Source organism: Lagenorhynchus albirostris, chromosome 7 (assembly GCF_949774975.1).
Source record: "Lagenorhynchus albirostris chromosome 7, mLagAlb1.1, whole genome shotgun sequence".
Lineage (NCBI taxonomy): Eukaryota > Metazoa > Chordata > Mammalia > Artiodactyla > Delphinidae > Lagenorhynchus > Lagenorhynchus albirostris.
The window spans coordinates 53547328-53572394 of record NC_083101.1 but is presented as its reverse complement, the minus strand read 5'-3'; the positions used below and the strand labels follow the sequence as shown (position 1 = coordinate 53572394).

Here is a 25067-nt window from a genome sequence, read left to right as displayed (position 1 = left end):
CCAAATTTAGTACTGGGAAATCGATCTGTACTGCAGGGGGAAAGTACTGCAGGGGTGGTTCATGGTGTGTGAGGCAGGACCGGCTGCTTCTCTCTGGTAATGGACTCACGAGGTCTCAGCAGTGAATACTTTGACTTACCTCATTTTTAGAAGGCTCTATTTTCTTTCATCTTGTTGGAGCTTTTCCTGGGTGAATTAGCGGAGAAAGGCATAGAGGAGCTCAAGGACTCTCAGGATATTACGGGTACTCAGAGGTCATCTCATCCAACTTTCTTCCCTCCCTACCGGCACTCCCACCCCCACCACCTTCCTTGGACCTGTGCTTAAACACTCCAGTGACAGAGAGCTCACTACCTCACCAATCAACCCTTCCACTTTTAAAGTCTTTATTTTTTTCATGACAAAAACCAAACATGTTCACATGTAAGTTGAAAACTACAAAAGTGTCTAGAGTCCAGCCATGCTCCCACCCTCACCCCATCCCCCAGATGTGAGCCCTTAGTCTTTATCCTTTCAAGTCATTTTTGGTGTATGTACCAGCAAAAACATCGTTGTAGAGTTGTTATTGTTTTATAGGAAGGTTACACTAGCAGTCTGCAACTTAAGTTTTCGCTTAGTAATAAGTCCTAAATCTGTACAGATAGATCTGCTTTGTTCTTTTCATAAGTGCAGAACAGCCAAGGACATGGATATACCATAAGGTCTTTTTAAAAATCCCTGATTCACTGACATTTAGGTTGCTTCCAATTTTTTTTTTTTTTTGGCCATTGCAAAAAATTCTGCACTAAGTATCCTTGAACGTAGAGCTTGCACAGTGACATGAATATTTCTAAATGAGATGCCTAAAAATAGAAATGCTGGATCAAAGGGTAGGTACATGTTACAGTCTACTAGATCCTACCGTTCTCAGTGACTGCACCAATTTCCACTCATACCAGCAACAGATAAGCAAACTCTTTTCTCCACGTCTCTCCTGAAACTGGATGATAACTGTCTCTATGGCTTTTGCAAATCCAATAGACTCCAAAATAAGTGTTTAAAGTTGCATCTGGTTGTTTTGGTTTATAATTCTTTAATTACTTATAAGGTTATGACTTTCCATATAGTCATTGACTGTTGACTACTTTCTTCTACTTTAGACATCTTTAATTATTAAAAAATTATTCTTGCTGTTGATCACAGATCTATTGATACTTCCTGTAGATTCAACTCATTGATCTTAGTTATGTTTCTGAATTCAAAAGAAATAGGTCTGTTCCAACCTCCAAATGCCAGTTGTTCAAGTATTAGGAGCATCTTACTGAATATACTCCTGGTCTCCCTGTCCTCAGGCTAACATCCTCAAGTCCTCCCTCCTATAAGAGTGATTTTGAAATAGTTTAAAATTCTAAGTCCTTCCCTCTGGAAATACGCAGGGTCTCAATGTCCCCTTTAAAATAGTTCTCCAGAAAAGGGAACCCTCTTGCACTGTTGGTGGGAATGTAAATTGATACAGCCACTATGGAGAACAGTTTGGAGGTTCCTTAAGAAACTAAAAATAGAACTTCCATACGACCCAGCAATCCCACTACTGAGCATATACTCTGAGAAAACCATAATTCAAAGAGTCATGTACCACAATGTTCACTGCAGCACTATTGACAATAGCCAGGACATGGAAGCAACCTAAGTGTCCATCAACAGATGAATGGATAAAGAAGATGTGGCACATATATACAATGGAATATTACTCAGCCATAAAAAGAAACGAAATTGAGTTATTTGTAGTGAGGTGGATGGACCTAGAGACTGTCATACAGAGTGAAGTAAGTCAGAAAGAGAAAAACAAATACCGTATGCTAACACATCTATATGGAATCTTAAAAAAAAAAAAAAGTTTCTGAAGAACCTAGGGGCAGGACAGGAATCAAGACGCAGATGCAGAGAATGGACTTGAGGACACGGGGAAGGGGAAGGGGAAGCTGGGACGAAGTGAGAGAGTGGCATGGACATATATACACTACCAAACGTAAAATAGATAGCTGGTGGGAAGCAGCTGCATAGCACAGGGAGATCAGCTCGGTGCTTTGTGACCACCTAGAGGGGTGGGATAGGGAGGGTGGGAGGGAGGGAGACGCAAGAGGGAGGGGATGTGGGGATATATGTATATGTATAGCTGATTCACTTTGTTATAAAGCAGAAACTAACACCATTGTAAAGCAATTATACTCCAATAAAGATGTTTAAAAACAAAATAAAATAGTTTTCCAAAACTAAATACAGGGCAGCATACATGTCCTGGCAAGTGCTGGCTACAAATCGACAGTGAACGCTGCTGTTAATTTAAAGTTTAAATTAAGTTAGGGGCCATCTTACTTGAGTGTTTAAATTATTAAAAGCAAAAAGTATATTTTTACATGACCTTTAAGTCATTTCTCCCTTCTCCTAGTATGCAGCTGATTTTTGTCAGCTTCAATTCAAGTTTTTGCATTTATTCCGCTTATGCATTTATCATGCTGTTTTCAGATCCTTACTAGAGCCAATGGATTATCTTACTTACTTAAAAAATTTTTTTTGGGTAGCATGTTAGTGAGTCCTACCATTTTGTATCATTTGCAAATTTAATAGGCAAACTTTTATTTAAAAATTATTAAGCAGAGAGAGGCCCGGGGTGTCAACCTTCCTTCAAAATTTGCATAGCCTAATTATCCTGAGCAAAAGAAGCCGGTCTTAATATGTTACATACTGTATGATCCCATATGTATGACTTTCTTGAAAAGACAAAACTATAGTGATGGAGACAGATCAGTGGTTGCCAGGGGTTATGGGTGGGGAGACAGTGTGACTGCAAAGGAATAATAACATCCTGATTGTGGTGGCAGTATTTACATAAATCTATACATGTGTTCAAATTCACAGAACTGTACAGCAAAAAGGGGGGCGGCAGTCAACTGTACTGTATAATTTAAAATATAAAATAAATAAGATATTGATTCAGAGGCCTATTCCACAATTAATATAAAGCTATGTTAGAAATAAGACAAATAAGTTCTGGGTATTTAAGGTACAGCATGGTGGTTATAGTTAATAATACTGTATTATATACTTGAAAGTTGCTAAGAGAGTAGATCTTCAATGTTCTCACAAGAAAAAAAGAAATGGTAATTATGTGAAATGATGGAGGTGTTGGCTAATGCTATGGTGGGAATCATTTTGGAATATGTAAGTGTATCAAATCAATGTGTTGTTTACCTTAAACTTACACAACGTTATATCTCAATTATGTCTCAATAAAGCCCCCCCAAAAAAAATTTTAAAAATTTGCATAGCCTAATCTACACCCTTTGGATCTGGCCTGGAAGCAGCTCAAAATGCCTCCACCTGTGCTCATATCCAGCCCACATTCCTCCATCCAGGCCAGAGGAAATGTGAACCAACCTTTATTGAATGTGATTCCAGATGAGCTTGACCTCTAGTTTCACCCTCATTGCCCAGTCCAATAACACTGCCACAAAGGGAAATGAAAGTAATTGGACACAGCTATTACTATTCTTTTGTGAAACTATGCTATATCTCTAGTTTTCATAACTTTCTATCTCCTTAAATGGCTGTTTAATTTTTTAATAGATAATATAGTTACACTGTACACAACAGAAATGTACAAAAAGGCTTACAGTGGGCTTCCCTGGTGGCGCAGTGGTTGAGAGTCCGCCTGCCAATGCAGGGGACACGGGTTCGTGCCCCGGTCCGGGAAGATCCCACATGCCGCGGAGCGGCTGGGCCCGTGAGCCACGGCCGCTGAGCCTGCGCGTCCGGAGCCTGTGCTCCGCAACGGGAGAGGCCACAGTGGTGAGACGCCTGCATACCGCCAAAAAAAAAAAGGCTTACAGTGAAAAGTTTTCATCCCGGTGCCAGACCCCATTCATTCCCCTCCTCCTGCTCCAGCGTGAAGCCACCATTAACTGTTCCTTGTGTATCTCTTAGAGTTTCATGTTGGATATACAGTTAGAAAATACTGTACTTGTAGGAATACTTTGCCCTCTGTTTTTATACCTAAATGGCAACATTCTATACCTGTTTGCTACATCTTAATTTTCTCACTTAACAATACATCTCGAATACATTTCCATATCAGTACATTGAGATCGTTCTCCTCCTCTGCCTTGAGTTACGGTATTTGTGCATCATTGTCGTCCTTCATAAACATTATCACTTCCTTCATGGAGGTAAGGGCTTCATTGCAGTTTTAAAAATTTGTAACAAAATATTTGCTCACATTTTTCAATTTGTGCCATCATTTATCTACTGTGTGTTTTTTTAGCTGTTAGTAAAATTTCTCTTTTTCTGCTTTTTTTCTAACAACATCTTTGTATTAATGTCATGGTTGTTCATCAGCCAATTAGTGAGACTTTTCTGGACAGCAATTTACAAGAAAGAAGTTCCTATGGTGGGGAGAAATGTGACCGTCTTCATGCTGTTGTTCTCAACTCACACTTTCTCTCCTTCTGTGCTGCTACAGAGTCATACTGCTTCCTGCAAATATGGCTCCTCTTGTGATTCTTTATATAATTCTTTATGTTCCAGTTCCATGAGAATTTCTGCCCAGTAGCCTTGCTCACCCCAATTCCTGCACATCATGTTACAAGAAATAAAGCTTTTGTGTTCCAGAAGATGTATCTGCAGGTAGTGTATTTGTGTAAGTACCTTCTGAGATGTGCTGGCCCTGGACTGTCTTGCCCCTCTTTGCACTTCTGTACTTTTTCCCATACAGCTTACAATCAATCTCAAGTGCTTTTGCAGCCCTTACACCTAAGTTGGAGATGGCAGATATATCTTTCTCCCAGTTTTACAGAACAAGTGGTCTGTGGTCTGCAGTATCTTTCTATTCTCCTTGTTTGGGGAGTGCTTCTAGGAGGAAAAGTGAGAAATACTAACTTATACCCAGTTCTTCCTGGAAGTCACCACTTTATTCCTAAATCCTTATACATCACCTGTTTAATGACTAGTTATTTAAAAAGTGCTAAGGAGCAGTAACCAGCATCTGCCTGGAGTTTTGGACTTTGCCTTTTCTGCTTTGTGCAAACCAGGATAACGTTCATTTGCTTTCAAATATTTATATTTTAAGGTATCTCAGGGTGTAATTAGGTGAGTGAATTTAAGTCATCTTCTTCTCCCGCTCCTTTTTTCTAACGTATCTTGGGTTTCATCCTTATCAGTCATATTTTTCTACCCTCCCTTCCTTCATTCCCCCAATAGGCAAGAAGAAAGCAAAGCAAACCATGTTCACACCCCTGCCTCATGACTCCCAGGGCTCCCTCCTACAGCCCTCTACACTTTCATCATGGCGCCTTTGTTATGTTGCTGTTATTTGTCTATATGTGAGCTCCCACAAAAGAGGGCCTGAGTCGTATTCTATGGTGCCCCTCCTCACTTAATACATTCCAGAGATTCAGCAGTGGTGTGGAGTGACTACCGGAATGATGGGGTCATATGCTGATGATTCCTCTATGATTAAAAATGTAGCCCAGCACAACTGAAAGAAGATGCGGAGATACCATGGGCATGCAGTGCTTTTGCAGGAGGAAGAAAGGGAGGAAGTTCTGTATCTTATTAGACCAGCACCCTTGTGTAGTGAAAGAGACTAGGTTTTGGAGTCTGGATGTAGCCCGGTTCTGTCCAGTCTCTTTTCCATACTGGTTGCTACTTGAGTGATCTTGGGCAAGTTAATGAATCTCTGTTAACACCCCAGTTTCCTTACATCATCATCTATAAAGTAGAATGTATAATAATTGTCTCACTAGGATTTTGCAGATATTAAGGGAGAAAACATAGTATAGTAATTAACACGTATGTCCACAGTAAACATTAGTTCCCTTTCCTCTTCCCTTGCTCTCTTTCTTACTCTCATTGTATCTCATCAGATTTTTTTTGTCTTAAAATTGTTTTCCTTGGTATTTTCTGCAAACCTCAGCACTTCCTTAATGTCAGGGTTTTCACACTATTTTTTAAGTAAGGGGCTGCCTCTTTGTTCTGCCTTAGATTGGACCTCCCCTTCCCTTATCATCAAATATTCTTTTAAACTCTGACCTCCTGGGAGAACTCCCTGGGCAACCACACCAGTGTGACAATGACTGCCCTTTTCTTCCCTGCCAGGAACATTTATGATTGTATTGGTAGCATTTTACTTCTGACAGCCTCCCATCATTCTTGAGTTGTCATTCATTTTATTGCTCTGGACAGTAAAAGAGAACATCTCTTTTTTATGCAGTTTATGAAATTTATATCCCTAAAGTTCACAGAAATGGTCTCCAAAGTTGATTATGCGCACCTATGAGTAATATCACTTTATGCATGTGTTCCCCAAGTACACTAACATTTCTCTTTTAATTATGTGAATGTGGGCTTCCCTCGTGGCACAGTGGCTGAGAATCCGCCTGCCAATGCAGGGGACACGGGTTCGAGCCCTGGTCCAGGAAGATCCCACATGCCACGGAGCAACTAAGCCCGTGCACCACAACTACTGAGCCTGCACTCTGGAGCCCACAAGCCACAACTACTGAGCCTGAGTGCTGCGACTGCTGAAGCCCGTGCGCCTAGAGCCTGTGCTCCGCAACAAGAGAAGCCACCGCAAGGAGAAGCCCACGCACCGCAACAAAGAGTAGCCCCAGCTGGCCACAACTGGAGGGGGCCCGCACACAGCAACGAAGACCCAACGCAGCCAAAAATAAAATAAATATATATAGAAAAAGCTTTAATTATGTGAATGTACTACAGTAATAATAGTAGAAAATACAAAACCAAGTGCTATAGATAGACCTATATGGATGTATATATATGTGTGTGTGTGTGTATATATATATATATATATACACACTATATATATATACACACAGGCATAGATAGGTCTGTGTACATATACACATACAGAAATTCATACAGTGTGCATTTTATAAGACACAAAAATAAAACTAAAAAGAATTTAAAAAATCAATATGGCTTATCGCTGGATCTAGCTCAGCTGCTTATCCTGTGCCAAAATGTTTTGAAACAAAATTTAAAAATTTTGGATCCCTAGCGAAGGTCTGCTGTGCTCAGGTGTGCTGCCAGAGAAGTTGGTTTGCAGAGACTTTGATGAGATGCGTGGCTTATAAAACTAGAAGACGTGCTGACCGAAGAATGAACACTTTGGAAGCTTCAAGTGCTGCTGCTATAATGCTCAGCATGAGACTGCTTCACCTTGGACTTCAGCGAAGACAAAACCTCTCACAAGGTATGGATTCAGACAGCTGTAGCGGAAAGAATTCTAGGGGGAAACTATTGTGCACACTTAGGTGCAGTGAAGGAACAAATCTGAACTTTTCACTGACCGCACTGAGCCATGGCAGGACATGAAGCTCTTTTTTCCTTCCATTAGGGAGATAGGACTTTGATGAGGGGTAAAGAAGAGGAGTGGGTTGTAAAAAGTATAAAGTGGCAATATTATCATATTTAGTATATGAAAAAGAGCCCTGCTGAAGACCCCGCAGCAAGAACATACTGATTGTTCTTCCGAATCACAGCAGGAACCGTCCAGTTCTTAGTTGCGACCAGTCTGACTCTGCGCATCCACAGACACACACATCTGAAAATACTTCCGAGTGCTCAGTTTATGCTCTAAGTTCTACATTAATTACTTCAAGTATTGTTAATAAGGTGTCTTCTGTTTCGTGAAATGTGTTGGTGTGTCCCTCCCTGACTTGTTTGCCAGGCTGATCTGTCAGCCTTTCTACGATGCCAGCAAAGGTTGCCCTTTCCTGAGGAGCTCACTGTTTCAATGTCTAGTTCTCAAGTCTGCCTTCAGGTATCACAAATGCTGTGAACTACTGGATGTGGGTATCATGGAAGAGACATTTTCAAACAAACAAAAATTTCCAAGTCAGATGAGTTGAAATGAAATAGGATCAAAGGACATTTTTAAAACTATATGGCTATGGAGGGGCGGAGTCAAGACGGCCTACTAGGAGGACGCGGAGTTTGCATCTCCTCACAACTAGGGCACCTACCAGGCACCAGTGGGGGACCATGGGCACCTAAGGGGACAGGAGGAACCCCCAGCGACCGGGTAGGATGTGGGGCATGGGGGGAGTGAAGGGGGAGAATAAGTGGAGGCAGGACAGGACTGGCGCCCCTGAGGGGCGGCTGGGGGAGGGGAAGGGATCCCACGCCCCAAGGGGGAAATTGGGGAACCATTGGGAGGGCAGAGGATCAAAATGGAGTGTGGCCAGGTTTCCCCTGCCCACTTGGGTACCCAGGAACCTGCTGACATCCTAGGCCTGATCCTCTGCCCACCCAGGTCCCCTCCAGCCCTGCAGGTCCTGAGGGAGTGGGAGGGAAGGAAGGGGGAGCAGAAGTAAAGGCTGGACTATGGGACTGGCACCCCTGATGGGCAGCTGGGGGAAGGGAGGAGTTCCTACACCCAGCGGGACCACCCATGGTTAGGGGTCCAGCGGGGACAGGGGAGACCGTGGGGGAGACGGTGGGGGCAGTGCGTGGAGGAATGGAAGGGAACACGACCAGTGCTTTTCCTGTCCACATAGGCACTGGGGAGCTTGTTGGGGTCCTGGGCCTAACCCTCTGCCCTCGGAGCATCCCTCCTGCTGCGCAGAACACAAGCTCCACCCCTACACCCCACCCAGGGCCCCACCTCTACACTCTGAGATCCCCTCCAACGCGCTGGACCTAAACCCCACCCACACACCCTCACACAGGGCCCTACCTCCAAACTCCAGAACTCCACATTCCAGAGGCCCTCCTCTCCATGTGCTGCTTCTCGCCTTCCACACAGGTCCTAAGCAGAGGGCCCGCCCCATGCTTGAACGTCACCTCGCCTAGGTCCTGCCCCACCCTAAACCCCACCCCTGCCTAAGTTCCACCCCCACCTAAACTCTGCCCCCATAGGCAAAGATTTTTTTTTTCTTTTTTTCTCTTTTAGATTGGGGTTCTGTTTTACCTTGTTGATTCATTGTTGTTGATTGTTTTATATTTTTATTTTTCCTAATCTTCTATTTTTCTCATTTTATTCTTTATACTTTGTTATTCTCTCCTTTTGGCTTGTCCCACCCCCCTCCCCTTTTTTATTTTATGTGTTCTGGTTTTATTTTACCTTGTTGCAGTTGTTTCAATTATAGTTTTATTTTTCCTAATATATTTCTTATCTTTTTGAATTTATTTTGTTTTTTATTCTTTGATATTGTACTGCTCCTTTTTTATTCTTTCTTTCTTTCTTTATTCTTTTTTTTTTTTTTTTTTTAACCACACTACGAAACTTGTGGGATCTTGGTTTCCAGGCCAAAGGTCAGGCCTGAGCTCCTGTGATGGGAGCTCAGAGTCCAAACTGCTGGACTAACAGAGAACCTCAGACCCCATGGAATATCTATCAGAGTGAAGCCACCCAGTGGTCCTCATCTCAGCACCAAGACCCGGCTGTATCCAAAGCCTGCAACTTCCAGTGCTGGATGTCTTAGGCCAAACAAGCAGTAAGACAAGAATATAGCACCACCCATCAAAAAAAAAAAAAAAAAAAACAACAAAATGTATTACAGATGAAGAAGCAAGGTAAAAACCTACAAGACCAAATAAATGAAGACGAAATGGGCAACCTACCTGAAAAATAATTCAGAGTAAAGACGATCCAAAATTCAGAAATAGAATGGAGAAAATACAAGAAATATTTAACAAGGATCTAGAAGAAGTAAAGAGCAAACAAACAGTGATAAACAACACAATTACTGAAATTAAAAATACTCTAGAAGGAATCAATAACAGAATAACTGAGGCAGAAGAATGGATAAGTGAGCTAGAAGATAAAATGGTGGACGTAACTGCCAGGGAGAAGAATAAAGAAAAATGAATGAAAAGAATTGAGGACAGTCACAGAGACCTCTGGGACAACATTAAACGCACCAACATTCAAATTATATGAGTCCCAGAAGAAGAAGAGAAAAAGAAAGGGTCTGAGAAAATATTTGATGAGATTATAGTCGAAAACTTCCCTAATGTGGGAAAGGAAATAGTCAATCAAGTCCAGGAAGCACAGAGAGTCTTATACAGGATAAACCCAAAGAGAAACATGCAGAGACACATATTAATCAAACTATCAAAAATTAAATAGAAAAAATATTAGAAGTAGCAAGGGAAAAGCCACAAATAATATAGAAGGGAATCCCCATAAGGTTAACAGCCGATTTTTCAGCAGAAACTCTGCAAGCCAGAAGGGAGTGGCAGGACATATTTAAAGTGATGAAACGGAAAAACCTACAGTGAAGATTACTCTACCCAGCAAGGATCTCATTCAGATTTGATGGAGAAATTAAAACCCTTACAGATAAGCAAAAGTTAAGAGAATTCAGCACCACCAAACCAGCTTTACAACAAATGCTAAAGGAACTTTTCTAGGCAGGAAACACAAGAGAAGGAAAAGGCCTACAAAAACAAACTCAAAACAATCAAGGAAATGGTAATAGGAACATACATATCGATGACTACCTTAAATGTAAATGGATTAAATGCCCCAACCAAAAGACATACACTGGCTGAATGGATACAAAAACAAGACCTGTACATATGCTGTCTACAAGAGACCCACTTCAGACCTAGGGACACATACAGACTGAAAGTGAGGGGATGGAAAAAGATATTTGATGCAAATGGAAATCAAAAGAAAGCTGGAGTAACAATTCTCATATCAGACAAAATAGACTTTAAAATAAAGACTATTACAAGAGGCAAAGAAGGACACTACAGAATGAGCAAGGGATCAATCCAAGAAGAAGATATAACAATTGTAAATATTTATGCCCCCAACATAGGAGCACCTCAATACATAAGGCAAGTGCTAACAGGCATAAAAGGAGAAATCAACAGTAACATAATAGTAATAGGGGATTTTAACACCCCACTTTCACCAATGGACAGATCATCCAAAATGAAAATAAATAAGGACACACGAGCTTTAAATGACACATTAAACAAGATGGACTTAATTGATATCTATAGGACATTCTATCCAAAAACAACAGAATAGACTTTCTTCTCAAGTGCTCATGGAACATTTTCCAGGTTAGACCATATCCTGGGTCAGAAATGAAGCTTTGGTTAATTTAAGAAAATTGAAATCGTATCAAGTACCTTTTCCGACCACAGTGCTATGAGACTAGATATGAATACAGGAAAAAATCTGTAAAAAATACAAACACATGGAGGCTAAACAATACGCTACTAAATAACTGAGAGATCACTGAAGAAATCAAAGAGGATATCAAAAAATACCTAGAAACAAATGACAATGAAAACACGACAACCCTAAACTATGGGATGCAGCAAAGCAGTTCTAAGAGAGAAGTTTATAGCAATACGATCCTACCTTAAGAAACGAGAAACATCTCAAACAAACAACCTAACCTTACACCTAAAGCAATTAGTGAAAGTAGAACAAAAAAACCCCCACAAAGTTAGCAGAAGGAAAGAAATCATAAAGATCGGATCAGATTAAATGAAAAAGAAATGAAGGAAACAATAGCAAAGATCAATAAAACTAAAAGCTGTTTCTTTGAGAAGATAAAATAACCTGATAAACCATTAGCCAGATTCATCAAGAAAAAAAGGGAGAAGACTCAACTCAACAGAATTAGAAATGAAAAAAGAGAAGTAACAACTGACACTGCAGAAATACAGAGAATCATGAGAGATTACTACAAGCAACTCTATGCCAATAAAATGGGCAACCTGGAAGAAATGGACAAATTCTTAGAAAAGCACAACCTTATGAGACTGATCCAGGAAGAAAGAGAAAATATAAACAGACCAATCACAAGCATTGAAACTGAAACTGTGATTAAAAATCTTCCAACAAACAAAAGCCCAGGACCAGATGTCTTCGCAGGCAAAATCTGTCAGACATTTAGAGAAGAGGTAACATCTATCCTCTCAAACTCTTCCAAAATACAGCAGAGGAAGGAACACTCTCCAACTCATTCTACAAAGTTACCATCACCCTGATGCCAAAGACAGACAAAGATGTCACAAAAAAAGAAAACTACAGGCCAGTATCACTGATGAACATAGATACATAAATCCTCACCAAAATACTAGCAAACAGAATCCAGCCGCACGTTAAAAGGATCATACACCGTGATCAAGTGGGGTTTATCCCAGGAATGCAAGGATTCTTCACAATATGCAAATCAATCAGTGTGATACACCATATTAACGACTTCAAGGATAAATACCATATGATCATCTCAATAGATGCAGAAAAAGCTTTTCACAAAATTCAACACCTGTTTATGACAAAAACTCTCCAGAAAGTAGGCATAGAGGGAACCTACCTCAACATAATAAAAGCCATATATGACAAACCCATAGCCAACATCGTTCTCAATGGTGAAATACTGAAACCATTTCCTCTAAGATCAGGAACAAGACAAGGTTGCCCACTCTCACCACTCTTATTCAACATAGTTATGGAAGTTTTAGCCACAGTGATCAGACAAGAAAAAGAAATAAAAGGAATCAAAATTGGAAAAGAAGAAGTAAAAGTGTCACTGTTTGCAGATGACATGATACTATACATAGGGAATCCTAAAGATGCTACCAGAAAAGTACTAGACCTAATTAATGAATATGGTAGAGTAGCGGGATACAAAATAAATGCACAGAAATCTCTTGCATTCCTATACACTAATGATGAAAAAATCTGAAAAAGAAATTAAGGAAACACTCCCATTCACCATTGAAACAAAAAGAATAAAATACCTAGGAATAAACCTACCTAAGGAGACAAAAGACCTGTAGGCAGAAAAGTATAAGACACCAATGAAAGAAATTAAAGATGATACAAACAGATGGAGAGAGATACCATGTTCTTGGATTGGAAGAATCAACATTGTGAAAATTACTATACAAAGCAATCTACAGATTCAGTGCAATCCCTATCAAACTACCAATGTCATTTTTCACAGAACTAGAACAAAATATTTCACAATTTATATGGAAACACAAAAGACCCTGAATAGCCAAAGCAATCTTGAGAAAGAAAAACGGAGCTGGAGGAATCAGGCTCCTGGCCTTCAGACTATACAACAAAGCTACAGTATTCAAGACAGTATGGTACTGGCACAAAAACAGAAATATAGATCAATGGAACAGGATAGAAAGCCCAGAGATAAACCTACGCGCATATGGTCACCTTATCTTTGATAAAGGAGGCAAGAATATACAATGGAGAAAAGACAGCCTCTTCAATAAGTGGTGCTGGGAAAACTGCACAGCTACATGTAAAAGAATGAAATTAGAACACTTCCTAACACCATACAGAAAAATAACCTCAAAAAGGATTAAAGACCTAAATGTAAGGCCAGACACTATAAAACTCATAGGAAAACATAGCCAGAACACTGTATGACATATATCACAGCAAGATCCTTTTTGACCCACCTCCTAGAGTAATGGAAATAGAAACAAAAGTAAACAAATGAGACCTAATCAAACTTAAAAGCTTTTGCACAGCAAAGGAATCCATAAACAAGACAAAAAGTCAACCCTCAGAATGGGAGAAAATATTTGCAAATGAAGCAACTGACAAAGGATTAATCTCCAAAATATACAAGCAGCTCATGCAGCTCAATATCAAAAAAACAAACAACCCAATCCAAAAAATGGGCAGAAGACCTAAACAGACATTCCTCCAAAGAAGATATACAGATTGCCAACAAACACATGAAAAGATGCTCAACATCACTAATCATTAGAGAAATGCAAATCAAAACTACAATGAGGTGTCACCTCACACCCGTCAGAATGGAATCACCCAACAATCTACAAACAATAAATGCTGGAGAGGGTGTGGAGAAAACAGAATCCTCTTGCACTGTTGGTGGGAATGTAAATTCATATAGCCACTCTGAAGAACATTATGAAGGTTACTTTAAAAACTAAAAGTAGAACTACCATATGACCCAGCAGTCCCACTGTTGACCGTATACCCAGAGAAAACCATAATTCAAAGAGAGTCATGTACCACAATGTTCATTGCAGCACTATTTACAGTAGCCAGGACATGGAAGCAACCTAAGTGTCCATCGACAATGAATGGATAAAGAAGATGTGGCACATGTGTACAATGGAATATTACTCAGTCATAAAAAAACGATATTGAGTTATTTGTAGTGACGTAGATGGACCTAGAGATTGTCATACAGAGTGAAGTAAGTCAGAAAGAGAAAAACCAATACCATATGCTAACACATACATATGGTATCTAAAAAATAAATCTGATGAATCTAGGGACTCTACAGGAATAAAGACGCAGACCTAGAGAATGGACTTGAGGACATAGGGAGGGGGAAGGGTAAGCTGGGACGAACTGAGAGAGTGGGATGGACATATATACACTACCAAATGTAAAATAGATAGCTAGTGGGAAGAAGCCACATAGCACTGGGAGATCAGCTCAGTGCTTTGTGTCCACCTAAAGGGGTGGGATAGGGAGGGTGGGAGGGAGATGCAAGAGGGAGGGGATATGGGGATCTACGTATGCATATAGCTGATTCACTTTGTAATACAGCAGAAACTAACACAACATTGTAAAGCAATTATACTCCAAGTAAGATGTTTAAAAATATAAAAAAGCCCACAGAAATGAGTGCTTAAAAATATATATATGGCTATGTCTTCCTCTTATTTTGTTTGTCCTCAATAAAATCTAGACCTTGAGTTACCGGTTTCACAGAATCTGACCTTATATTTAAACCTACCCAGGCCACTATTGGGAATGATAGGGAGGGATTTATATCACTCACTAATTTCTGGAATTTAAAAAAGAAGCCTGGTTATCAAGGAAATTCAAATTAAAATAATAATATTTTAATCCCAAACATTTAAATATTAAGAATTGGAAAAAGTATAATGAAATTAGTAGTTTTTTGCTTTGTAGGTGAGGAGGTAATTTGGTACACTTTCTGGAAGATATTTTAGCAGTAGGTCTTGAGAGCCTTAAATATGTTTTATATGCTTTAGCCTGGTGAGTCTACCTCTAAGAATTTATCCCAAGCAAGATAATCCTAGATAGTACGTAAAGATGTATTACAGGAATGTCTTTTGCAGAGAATTTCTGTCATAAAACCAGATTTTTGTTACCATAAGTAATAATATATTATTATAAAAACATAAATATTTAACAATGAGAAATTGCTAAATGAATTGTACTATACCCACAAAATGGTATTGACAAATACATTGTTGAGAATTATAGGATAAATGCTAACGTTAAATAAAATAAGGAGGTAAGGACTATTTAAGCAATTTAAGCATGATTTTGCTTAAATTTTATATTTATAAATGTAGGGAAAATTACATAGAAAGGAAATATTCTGCAATGCTAGTTGAAGGAATCTTTGTCTAATGACATTATGGATGATTCTATTTCTATTTTTCCTTATTTTTCTACAGTGAGTATGTCACCCTTTTATAACCAAAAGAAATACATATGTTCTTGAGAATGACTAATAAAAATCCCACAAACATAGCCCCTTCAGATTAGTCATCAAGGATATAGCATATTACCTGTTATTATTAGCCGCTTCTCACTGTAATTGCTTGAGGCTTCGTCTGGGGTCTCTTAAAATCAATCACATTTGTTGGCTGTTTTACGTCAGTTTGAGGTTTTAGCTTAGCCAATTCTCGCATGATTAAGATTGTTTTGGTACATCAGTGGTGACCCATAAAGGGTCTCTGTTACTTAAAGCCATTTCTGCCGTTGATATTGATAAAGCTTTTTTTTTAAAATACTTTAATCAACCAGAAATACCATTACCTTTGTAATATTTAAACCAAGAAATTATAGCTATCAGACTCTTGTAATAAACAGTTTGCAAGCAAACAAGCCTTCAATTACCTCTACCAATATTAATCATATCCAAATAAACAGATACAGAAACGTATAAGATGCCAAACACATGCTCTTAAAACCCGCGTGAAGTAGGTATGCGTAGGTGATACCCAGGACTTCCCTGGTGGTCCAGTGGTTAAGACTCCACACTTCCACTGCAGGGGGCATGGGTTTAATCCCTGGTCAGCAAACTAGGATCCCACATGCCACATGGTGCACTCAAAAAAGTAGAAAAAAAAGGAAAAAAGAAGGTGCCCTAAATATATGTGACTGGCTAACACCAGCCTTGTGAGTTGATATGTTGGTTTTCTTTTTCTGCCTTACAGACAGAGCTATGACATTCAGATCGTGGCGCTGGTAAACCAGACAGGCTTGAGGTCTGGGAACACCCTCGATTTAAAGAATCCTTTCTTTAGGTAAGAAATGCCCTCATCCATTTGACACCTATGTATATAGGATCTCAATTGACCATATGACTAGGTAAAGAGGTTTAGAATAATTCCATCTTTCCTAAGAGGAGAAAAAGCATCTGTTCTTCTCTAAGGAGACTTGGATCCCGATATGGAGTTGAGTGTTTTATGTTCCATTAAATAGAAATCTATATAGAACAGTCTGATCCTGATACAGCGCCGGAGAGTCCTACAAAGTGAATTCTCCTTACAGCTGTGTGACCTCAGGTAAAGTCACTTTCCTTCTGGCATTCAGTTTTCTCATCTGCAAAATGTAGAGTTTAAAGATGATCTTCTTTGCCCTTCATTCACTATGGGATGATTTTACGTAGCAGTTATTCCAATACACCTAAAACAGGAGTCCATTTAAAGTAGATTTTTTTAGATGTTTTTTGAGAGCATGTAAGTCAGGACATAATTTTCTTGGGCAGCTGTGCAGATTTTGTCTGATACGAAGAACTTGCCACAGTGGGTTGGATCCAACAAATGTTTGTGGAAAATCTCCCCATTTGCATAACTATTCAGTATGAGCCAATTAAATATCCACTCATGAAATCAGCCACACAAAACCACGGGACAGTCACTCTTGACCTTCTTAATAGAAAGTGACTTTTCTCTCATATTTTAATGTCTCCCCAAGGCTTTAATTCAAGGCATCGTGTCTGTATAGTATTAAAAAGCTTAAAGAAAAGAGGAAACTCAGGAAACCACACCAAGAATTCTTTGGCCAAGATGGGAGAATGAAATGTTGACCTTGAAGCAGGGGAGGCGAGGCTGTAATTGTATATGTTGTATGTAGGCTGTCACACACGGTGTGACTCTTTGAAACCTATTGCCAGTTAGGGATATGGATCTGTCTCGAATTCCGAGGGAACAGAGAAGTCCTCACTCCCATCCCTTTGCACAGTCCTGCCATGTTAAGGAAAGAGCACAGGTTTCGGGCTCGGAGAGAACAGGCTGACTACTCACCAGTACTATTGAACCTGCCTAGCCCTCAGTTTTCTCATCTGTAAGATGGGATAAACAGCATACCTCACCAGGCGATTGCAAGGATCCATAACATGTCCAAGTACGTAGTAGTTCACATAACTGGTGCTCAATAAATGCCACTTTCTTTTCTTCCTGTTCTCGGCTCACCAGCTCTCTCTCTGAGTAAATAGATGTGGATTTGTAGTTCATTCCAAACAGAATCATTTGGGTTTTGGAAAAGCAAATGAATTCTTGTAGGGTTTCAGAAAACCCACTTTTGAATGAAAGAACCACATAAGCTAGTAACTCTGAGTCCCCCTTCCACTTCATCACACAAGACCAAGGTTTGAACCAGGAAACCACGGAGAGAGGGCCCAGGCCTTGGCCAGCCCCTGCTTCGCACGAAGACATAAACACAGTAGCCACAGGTCAAAGTGAGAGTGTCAAAGGTCTGCTGATGCCTAAGATGGCTACAGCCCTGTCAAACAGATGGACAGTGGAGCAAGGGGCAGATACCTTTCCTTTTCCCCTTTCCCCTCACTCAGCAGCAAGTCTGATTCATGTATTTAATTAAGCAAATGAGGTGCTTGAAAATGTAACTTCCCTGGGGATCACAGATCTTGAGTATATTTCTTCACCATCCCTTCCTGATGTCTAGGCCTCGGTATCCTCAATGGAGATGTGGGCTAACTGACAGAATTTTTGACGAGTACTTGGTATATAGTAGGTGCTTAGTTAAATGTCCAACAGTGTTAATACCCTTCTCCTCCTCCCCCACATGCAACTCCAGTTTGCTATTGCAGCAACCGAGAAGCAGCAGCCCAAGGGGGAGAGAGAGAGAGAGAGAGAGAGAGAGAGAGAGGGAGTGAGAGAGGGGGAGAGAGAGAGAGAGAGAGAGAGAGAGAGAGTGTGTGTGTGTGTGTGTGTGTGTGTGTGTGTGTGTGTTGTATGTGTGTATTTGGGAGAATTAAAATAAATGGCATTACCCAGAGGAACAATTGGTAATACAGCCTCAGAATAACTTTCTCTCCATTTTTTTTTTATTCCGCCCATTTTTAGGGCACAGTAGGCCCTACTGACACACAAAAGCAAAAGATTCGTTTTGGGGTTTGGGCAGATCCCCAATACCGTCTGGCCACCAGTGACATGCTAAAAACATGTCAAGATCAACAAATTAATTGCTGAACACATGAGCATCCACCATTACACATAATGTGAAAGTTTCTCTTTCTCCTTGGGCAGTGTCGGGGGGACTTTTATTTTGACTATTAATTATTTTAAAGTAATTTGAAAATAAAAGAAGAGCTAACAGCTGTTCCTAAAAGTGAGCAAAGGCACAAAACTACTCTATCAGGGAGGGAAAGTTCTCCGGTAACATAATAGATCTTCCAAGAACTGTGAGATTAGTCCTTCATCATTAGGGTCCCACACAGTCTGTCCCAGGACCTGGCTGGGCCACTCACTGTGCTGGGCTGTGGAAATGCGGCTGTGACCAGGGCAGGTGCAGCCCCTGCCTCCATGAAGCTCTCATTGTAGTGGGAGGGAAGTGGGCATTAAATAGCTATCTGCATAATTAATTATATCATCATTACTGCAATAAGTGACACGCAGGAGAAGTAGAGGTCACCAAGAGAGCGTTAATCCATAAAACCACCACCACGGGTGCCCCAAACCCAGAAACAGCTGAAGCTGCTTCAGAGCACCAGGAGAGAGAGCTCTGAGGTACTGTTGCCAAGTCCCACTAAGGAAAGCTGGGTCCCACTAAGGACCCAAAGTTTCCTGTTGAAACTTGAGACCTTAATCAAGTTTGCTCACTTCTGAGAAGCCTCCCAAACCCGAGGCTGGCTGAGATGCCCCTTGCACATCACTCAAAGAGCCCTGTGCAAATAACCACTTTTAGGGTACCTGGATGACTCTGTCTCAATTATTATTTTATTTGTCTGCAACGCCACATGCCTTGAACACAAGATTTTGCCTACTGCCGTTTATAATGCAGTGTAATGCAGTATGTAGCACATTAGGTGCTAGATAAACACTTGATGAATGAGTGAATGAATGTGGCCCCATGGAGCTCCTGATGGCTCCTAATAGAACTGTGACCAAGATGCCATGGCCCAAAGAGCATTTCATCTTCCATGCTCACACCACAAGCCAAGCCTCTGTTCTACTCATGGCTTCTCACAAAACAATTTGACCCTTCTTCCCCCAAAATACTAAGTTCCCTTGATTTCCTCAAGTTAAATATTGGTTTCCTTTGTGCTTTTTTTCAACCAGTTTATTAAGTAATTATTGTGTGCCAGGCACTCTTCTCAGTGCTGGGGTATAAGAGAGAATGAGATAGGTACAAACTCCCTGGTCTCATGGTTTGATGTCTCCCAACAGACATCAGGAAAGTAAGCAAATAAATAAGATAATTTCAGATAGTGGTAACCTCTGAAAAAGATAAACAGAGTAATGTCTACCTGATTTCAAGAATTACAAGAAAGCTACAGTAATCACGGCAGTGCAGTACTGATGAATGGATGGCATGTAGATGAATGGAAAGAAATAGAGATCAGAAACGGACCGAAACGTATATGTCAATCGATTTTCAACAAAGTTGCAAAGGCAACTCAATGGAGAAGTGATACTCTTTCAAAAGTGGTGCTGGAATGATTGGGTATCAGTATGCCATTAAAAAAAAAAAAAAAAAAACTTCCTCCCATATCTCACACCATCTCTAAAAATTAACTCAAAAGGGATCATAGATTAAAATGTAAAGCATAGAAGAAAATTTTTGTGACCTTGGATTAGACAGTAATTTCATAGATATGGCACCAGAAACAATTCATGAAAAGAAAAAAATGATAAACTGTCAGCTTTATCAAAATTAAAAATGAATGAAAAGATAAGTCACAAACTGGGTGAAAATATTTGGAAATCATTTATCTGGAAAAAAAACTAGTATCCAGAATATAAAAAGAAGGTGTGATGCAGTATTCTCAAAAATAATAAGAAAAATAATAAGAAAATAATGATTTTTTTAAAGAGCAAAAGATTGGAACAGATACCTTATCAAAGAAGGTATAATAGCAAATAAGCACATGAAAAGATGGTCAACATCATTGGTCATTAGGGAAAGTGCACATTATAACCATAATGACATACCATTACACACCTATTAGAATGACTAAAATAAAAATCCTGACCATACCAGGTGCTGAGAAATTTGTGGAGCTCCTGGAACTCTCATTCATTGCTGGTCGGAATACAAAATGGTACAGCCACTTTGGAAAACAGTTGAATAGTTTCTTCTGTCATTAAAAATTCACTTACCATGTCACCCAGCCATCCCACTCCTGGGTATTTACACAAGTGAAATGAAAACTATATTTGAATGTTTATTGTATCTTTATTTATAGTCACAAAAAATTGGAAATAGATGGAATGTCTTTCAAATGGAGAATGAATAACATCCATACAATGGAGTAATTTTCAGCAGTCAGAAGAAATGTCGTACTGATACATGTAAAATACAGCTGGATCTCAACTACATTATGCTAAGTGAAAAGAAGCCAGACCTAAAAGGCTACATACTATGTGACTCCATTTCTATGACATTCTGGCAAAGGGAACATTGTAGATACAGGAAACAGATCAGAGCTGGGGTTGGGAGAGGGTTGACTATAAAGGGGGTATGGGAACATGGTGCAGGGCGATGGGATTTTTCTAGGTCTTGATTGTAGTCGTGGCAGTATGTCTTTATGTGTTTGTCAAAACTTGCAGACCTGGACACTAAAAAGGGTGAACTTTACCGTATCTATAAAAATACTTTAGTTATATAAAAACTTACAAGAATGAAAAAGGGATAGCAGAAAACAAATGAACAGAGTGATGTGCTGGACAGTGGCAAGGCCAGGGATCGGGGGTGGGTGTTATTTACGTGAGGTGATCTTCTAGGCCTCTCCAAAGAGGTAGCCGCAGAGTGAAGACATAAATGTCAGGAAGGAACCAGCCTGGGCAGACATGCCCGCAGAGCCTTCTACAGGAGAGCAGGAAGGGCAAAGCCCTGAGGCAAAACGAGCCTATTGAATAGCAAGAAAAGAGAGAAATAAGCCGCTTAGTCTTTGCTGTAAACCTATAAAAAAAAGCAAAAAGTCTTTCAGTGAACAAAAATCTGGATCCTCGTCTCAGATCTGAATTTAGGCTATGCATAATCAAACTCACTAAATATAGTGGGTAAATACAGATCTAAGGCTGCCCATAAAAACTCCAGGAAACAGCATGGAGCAGGAAGAAGGAAGTAAGAGGGGGCAGGGAGGGAAGGAGGGGATGTGAACGTACAACCGGCTTGCCTGTAGCTTTGGATCTGGTGGAATTTAATTACTCAGTGTCATAGAATCACCTTCTCTGTTTTAGGTTTGCTTAGAAGATAGTGACAAGCCAAGCCATAAGTAAATGAAGGCCCGAGAAGTCCCTTGACATGCAAGTTAATCCTCTATGTTCACATGCATTCTAAATTTTACAAGGATGTTTAGGTTTATTTAAATTCCTTTTTTCCACCTTAACTTTAAAATGTGCATCCTTATTTGACTGACAAATCTATTTCTTGGTGCTTCTTTACCTGGACTGGTCCTTAACAGCTTTCTGCATGTAGCCGAACAATGATTTTCTTTTCTGTTTCTTTTTTTTTTTTTTATAGTAAAGCCAACAGCATTGCTTTAATTTTTGAAGTATTTAAAAAAGAAATTGAACAAAATTCTACCTCATGTTTATAACGTATGCGTATGTATGACATGACATTAGAGCATGTGAGGGGTGATCTATTTGCAATTTTAATCTGTTCTTGCAAATATTTTCAGTAAATATCTAGTGCCTAGCTCAGCGATGTGTTAAAGAATTTTTGCTTTATTCAGGTCATGGAATAATATGATGTCAGGAATGTTCCTCATTGGCAATATTTGATGACTCTGTGTGTAGTTAAGAAAATAAAGATGGAACCTTTGTCAGTCCTCTTAGGTTTACAATAAAAATGTACAGTGTGAGACACCAGTGAGGCCTCTCCTTTACGTTAAGACATTTGTTGTATGTCACACTTCAAATGGTGGTGAAAGATGATCTTTCTAAAGAGCGGGCTTTCCCCTGGCTTAACAACCCTTATAAAAATGGATGTCACGTCAGCACCACAGTCTAATGAAGCCCAAGAGGCAACCTGCTCACTCTGTGGGGGAACCTGGGATAAAGAGCAGTTACATATTCTCATCAGTCAGCCGGTCACCCACAGCCGTCAGCTTTCCACTCCGGTGCTTTCACTCCTTCTGGCAGCTCAGTTTGAAATAGCCTTCTCCTTCTATCCATTCCAACAGTCCTACTCCCAAGACTGCAAGGCTTCCTTGCAACTCACCCTCACCAGCGTGCCTCTCTAAAAGTACCCTTTCCTACCTTTAATGTGTCTCCCTTCTTGAACGAACCCTTTCATCACTTCCTACCATAAACACACACATCTTTCTCTTCTATTAACTGGTTCTTTGTGGGTTGGATCAGAGAGCGATTCACTTTTTAATTTTCCACAATGCCTAACAGTACACCCAGTGCATGGAAGGTGCTCAATAAATGTACATTGGTAAAATAAATAAATCTATCCTGAAGTTAAGAGTAATTAGAATAATGGAATCGGGCCTGACAGTGTTCTGTTTTTTTTAATCAATATTTTTTTATTGAAGTATAGTTGGTTTACAGTGTTGTGTTAATTTCTGCTGTACAGCAAAGTGATTCAGTTATACATATATATATACATTTAAAAATATTTTTTCCATTATGGTTTATCGTAGGATATTGAATATAGTTCTCTGTGCTATACAGTAGGACCTTTTTGTTTATCCATCCCATATATAATAGCTTACATCTGCTGACCCCAACCTCCCACTCCATCCCTCCCCCAGCCCCCTCCCCCTTGGCAACCACAAGTCTGTTCTCTATGTCCATGGTTCTGTTTCTGTTTCATAGATAGGTTCATTTGTGTCATATTTTAGATTTCACATATTACCGATTTCATATGGTATTTGTTTTTCTCTTTCTGACTTCACTTAGTATGATAATCTCTAGTTGCATCCTTGTTGCTGCAAATAGCATTATTTTGTTGTTTTTTATGGCTGAGTAGTATTCCATTGTATATATGTAATACCACATCTTCTTTATCCATTCATGTATTGATGGACATTTAGATTTTTCCATGTCTTGGCTATTGTGAATAGTGCTGCTCTGAACACAGGGGTGCGTGTATCTTTATGAATTATAGTTTTGTCTGGATATATGCCCAGGAGTGGGATTGCTGGATCATATGGTAGTTCTATTTTTAGTTCTTTAAGGAACCTCCATACTGTTCCCCATAGTGGCTGTTCCAACTTACATTCCCACCAACAGTGTAGGAGGGTTCCCTTTTCTTCACGCCCTCTCCAGCATTTGTTATTTGTAGACTTTTTAATGATGGCCATTCTGACCAGTGTGAGGTGGTACCTCCTTTTAGTTTTGATTTACATTTCTCTAATAATTAGCAATGTTGAACATCTTTTCGTGTGCTTATTGGCCATCTGTATGTCTTCTTTGGAGAAATGTCTATTTAGGTCTTCTGTCCACTTCTTGATTGGGTTGTTTTTGTTGTTGTTACTGTCGAGTTATATGAGCTGTTTGTATATTCTGGAAACTAAGCCCTTGTTGGTCACATCATTTGCAAATATTTTCTCCCATTTGGTTGCTCGTCTCTTCATTTTGTTTATGGTTTCCTTTGCTGTGCAAAAGCTTGTAAGTTTGATTAGGTCTATTTGTTTATTTTTGTTTGTATTTCTATTGCCTTGGGAGACTGACCTAAGAAAACATTGGTACAATTTATGAGGCCTGACAGTGTTCTAATTGCTTTTCAAGAAACTGTAAACCCTGGATTACAGAAACACAATATGGCTGCTGCCGCTGCCACTGCCTCCACCCACACCCGGGGCAGACATTCATAATCAATCCCCACACTCTTTCCCACCGAAGCCTGATGTGACCTCACAGTCCTTCTCAGCCTGACGCCCTAGGAAGCCATTATCTATCTATAGATGTGGACACAAGAGATGAAACCCATGACTTTCAATGATTCAAAACATTGATATTATTTCCCAATCTTTGAACAGTCCTGAAGATCTATAATATTATGAATTTATAATTTATAATTTGTGCTGAAGCACAAATTTGGTAACAGATACCTGCTACAAGGGTGGATGATAGGGAGGGTCTTTTTGTCAATAACTCAGAGGATGCATCTGCATGTCATCAATAACTATCCCAAGGTATTCCTTAAAAATTGTTTGTCATCATCTTCACCCTATTTTTAGAAATTTAAGTAAGCTCTTACTGTTACTAAACAAATGATGTAGAGTAGAGCTTACTTTAATGGAGGAATCTAGTAACTTTACTACTTATTCTCGTCCTATATCTTATAGAATTATTAAGAATCAAAGGGAATTACTTATTAAGTGTTAATTTACTGTGTTTTATGGGGAAATTACATTACCATATTACTTACAAATTTGAAAGTGACCTTAAAGCATGTCCCCTGTGAATATCAAGAGTAGATTCTGAATTTAGGGAAACCTTGGAGACCTCAGTCTTTCGTGAAGCCATCACATCATAATTAAGACAAGGCCAGAGCCCTGGGGAGTCATGGCCAGTTGGTCAGGAGCTGATGTCAGGAGCTGCTCTGAGGTAGCCCGCATCTCAGGAAGTGA

At 39.8% G+C, this 25067-nt stretch overlaps 1 protein-coding gene across 1 annotated transcript in view; it reads left to right on the top strand.

The window, feature by feature from the left end:
- Positions 1-21971, top strand: part of LOC132523618 (histone-arginine methyltransferase CARM1-like) — a 263342-nt gene extending 241371 nt beyond the window's left edge. Inside the window, exons 12-13 of the mRNA XM_060155028.1 lie at positions 16231-16320; positions 21721-21971. Of these exons, the coding sequence (XP_060011011.1) occupies positions 16231-16320; positions 21721-21730 (100 nt within the window). The 3' untranslated portion in view covers positions 21731-21971. The remainder of the gene's footprint in view (positions 1-16230; positions 16321-21720) is intronic.
- The last annotated feature ends 3096 nt before the right edge of the window (positions 21972-25067 follow it).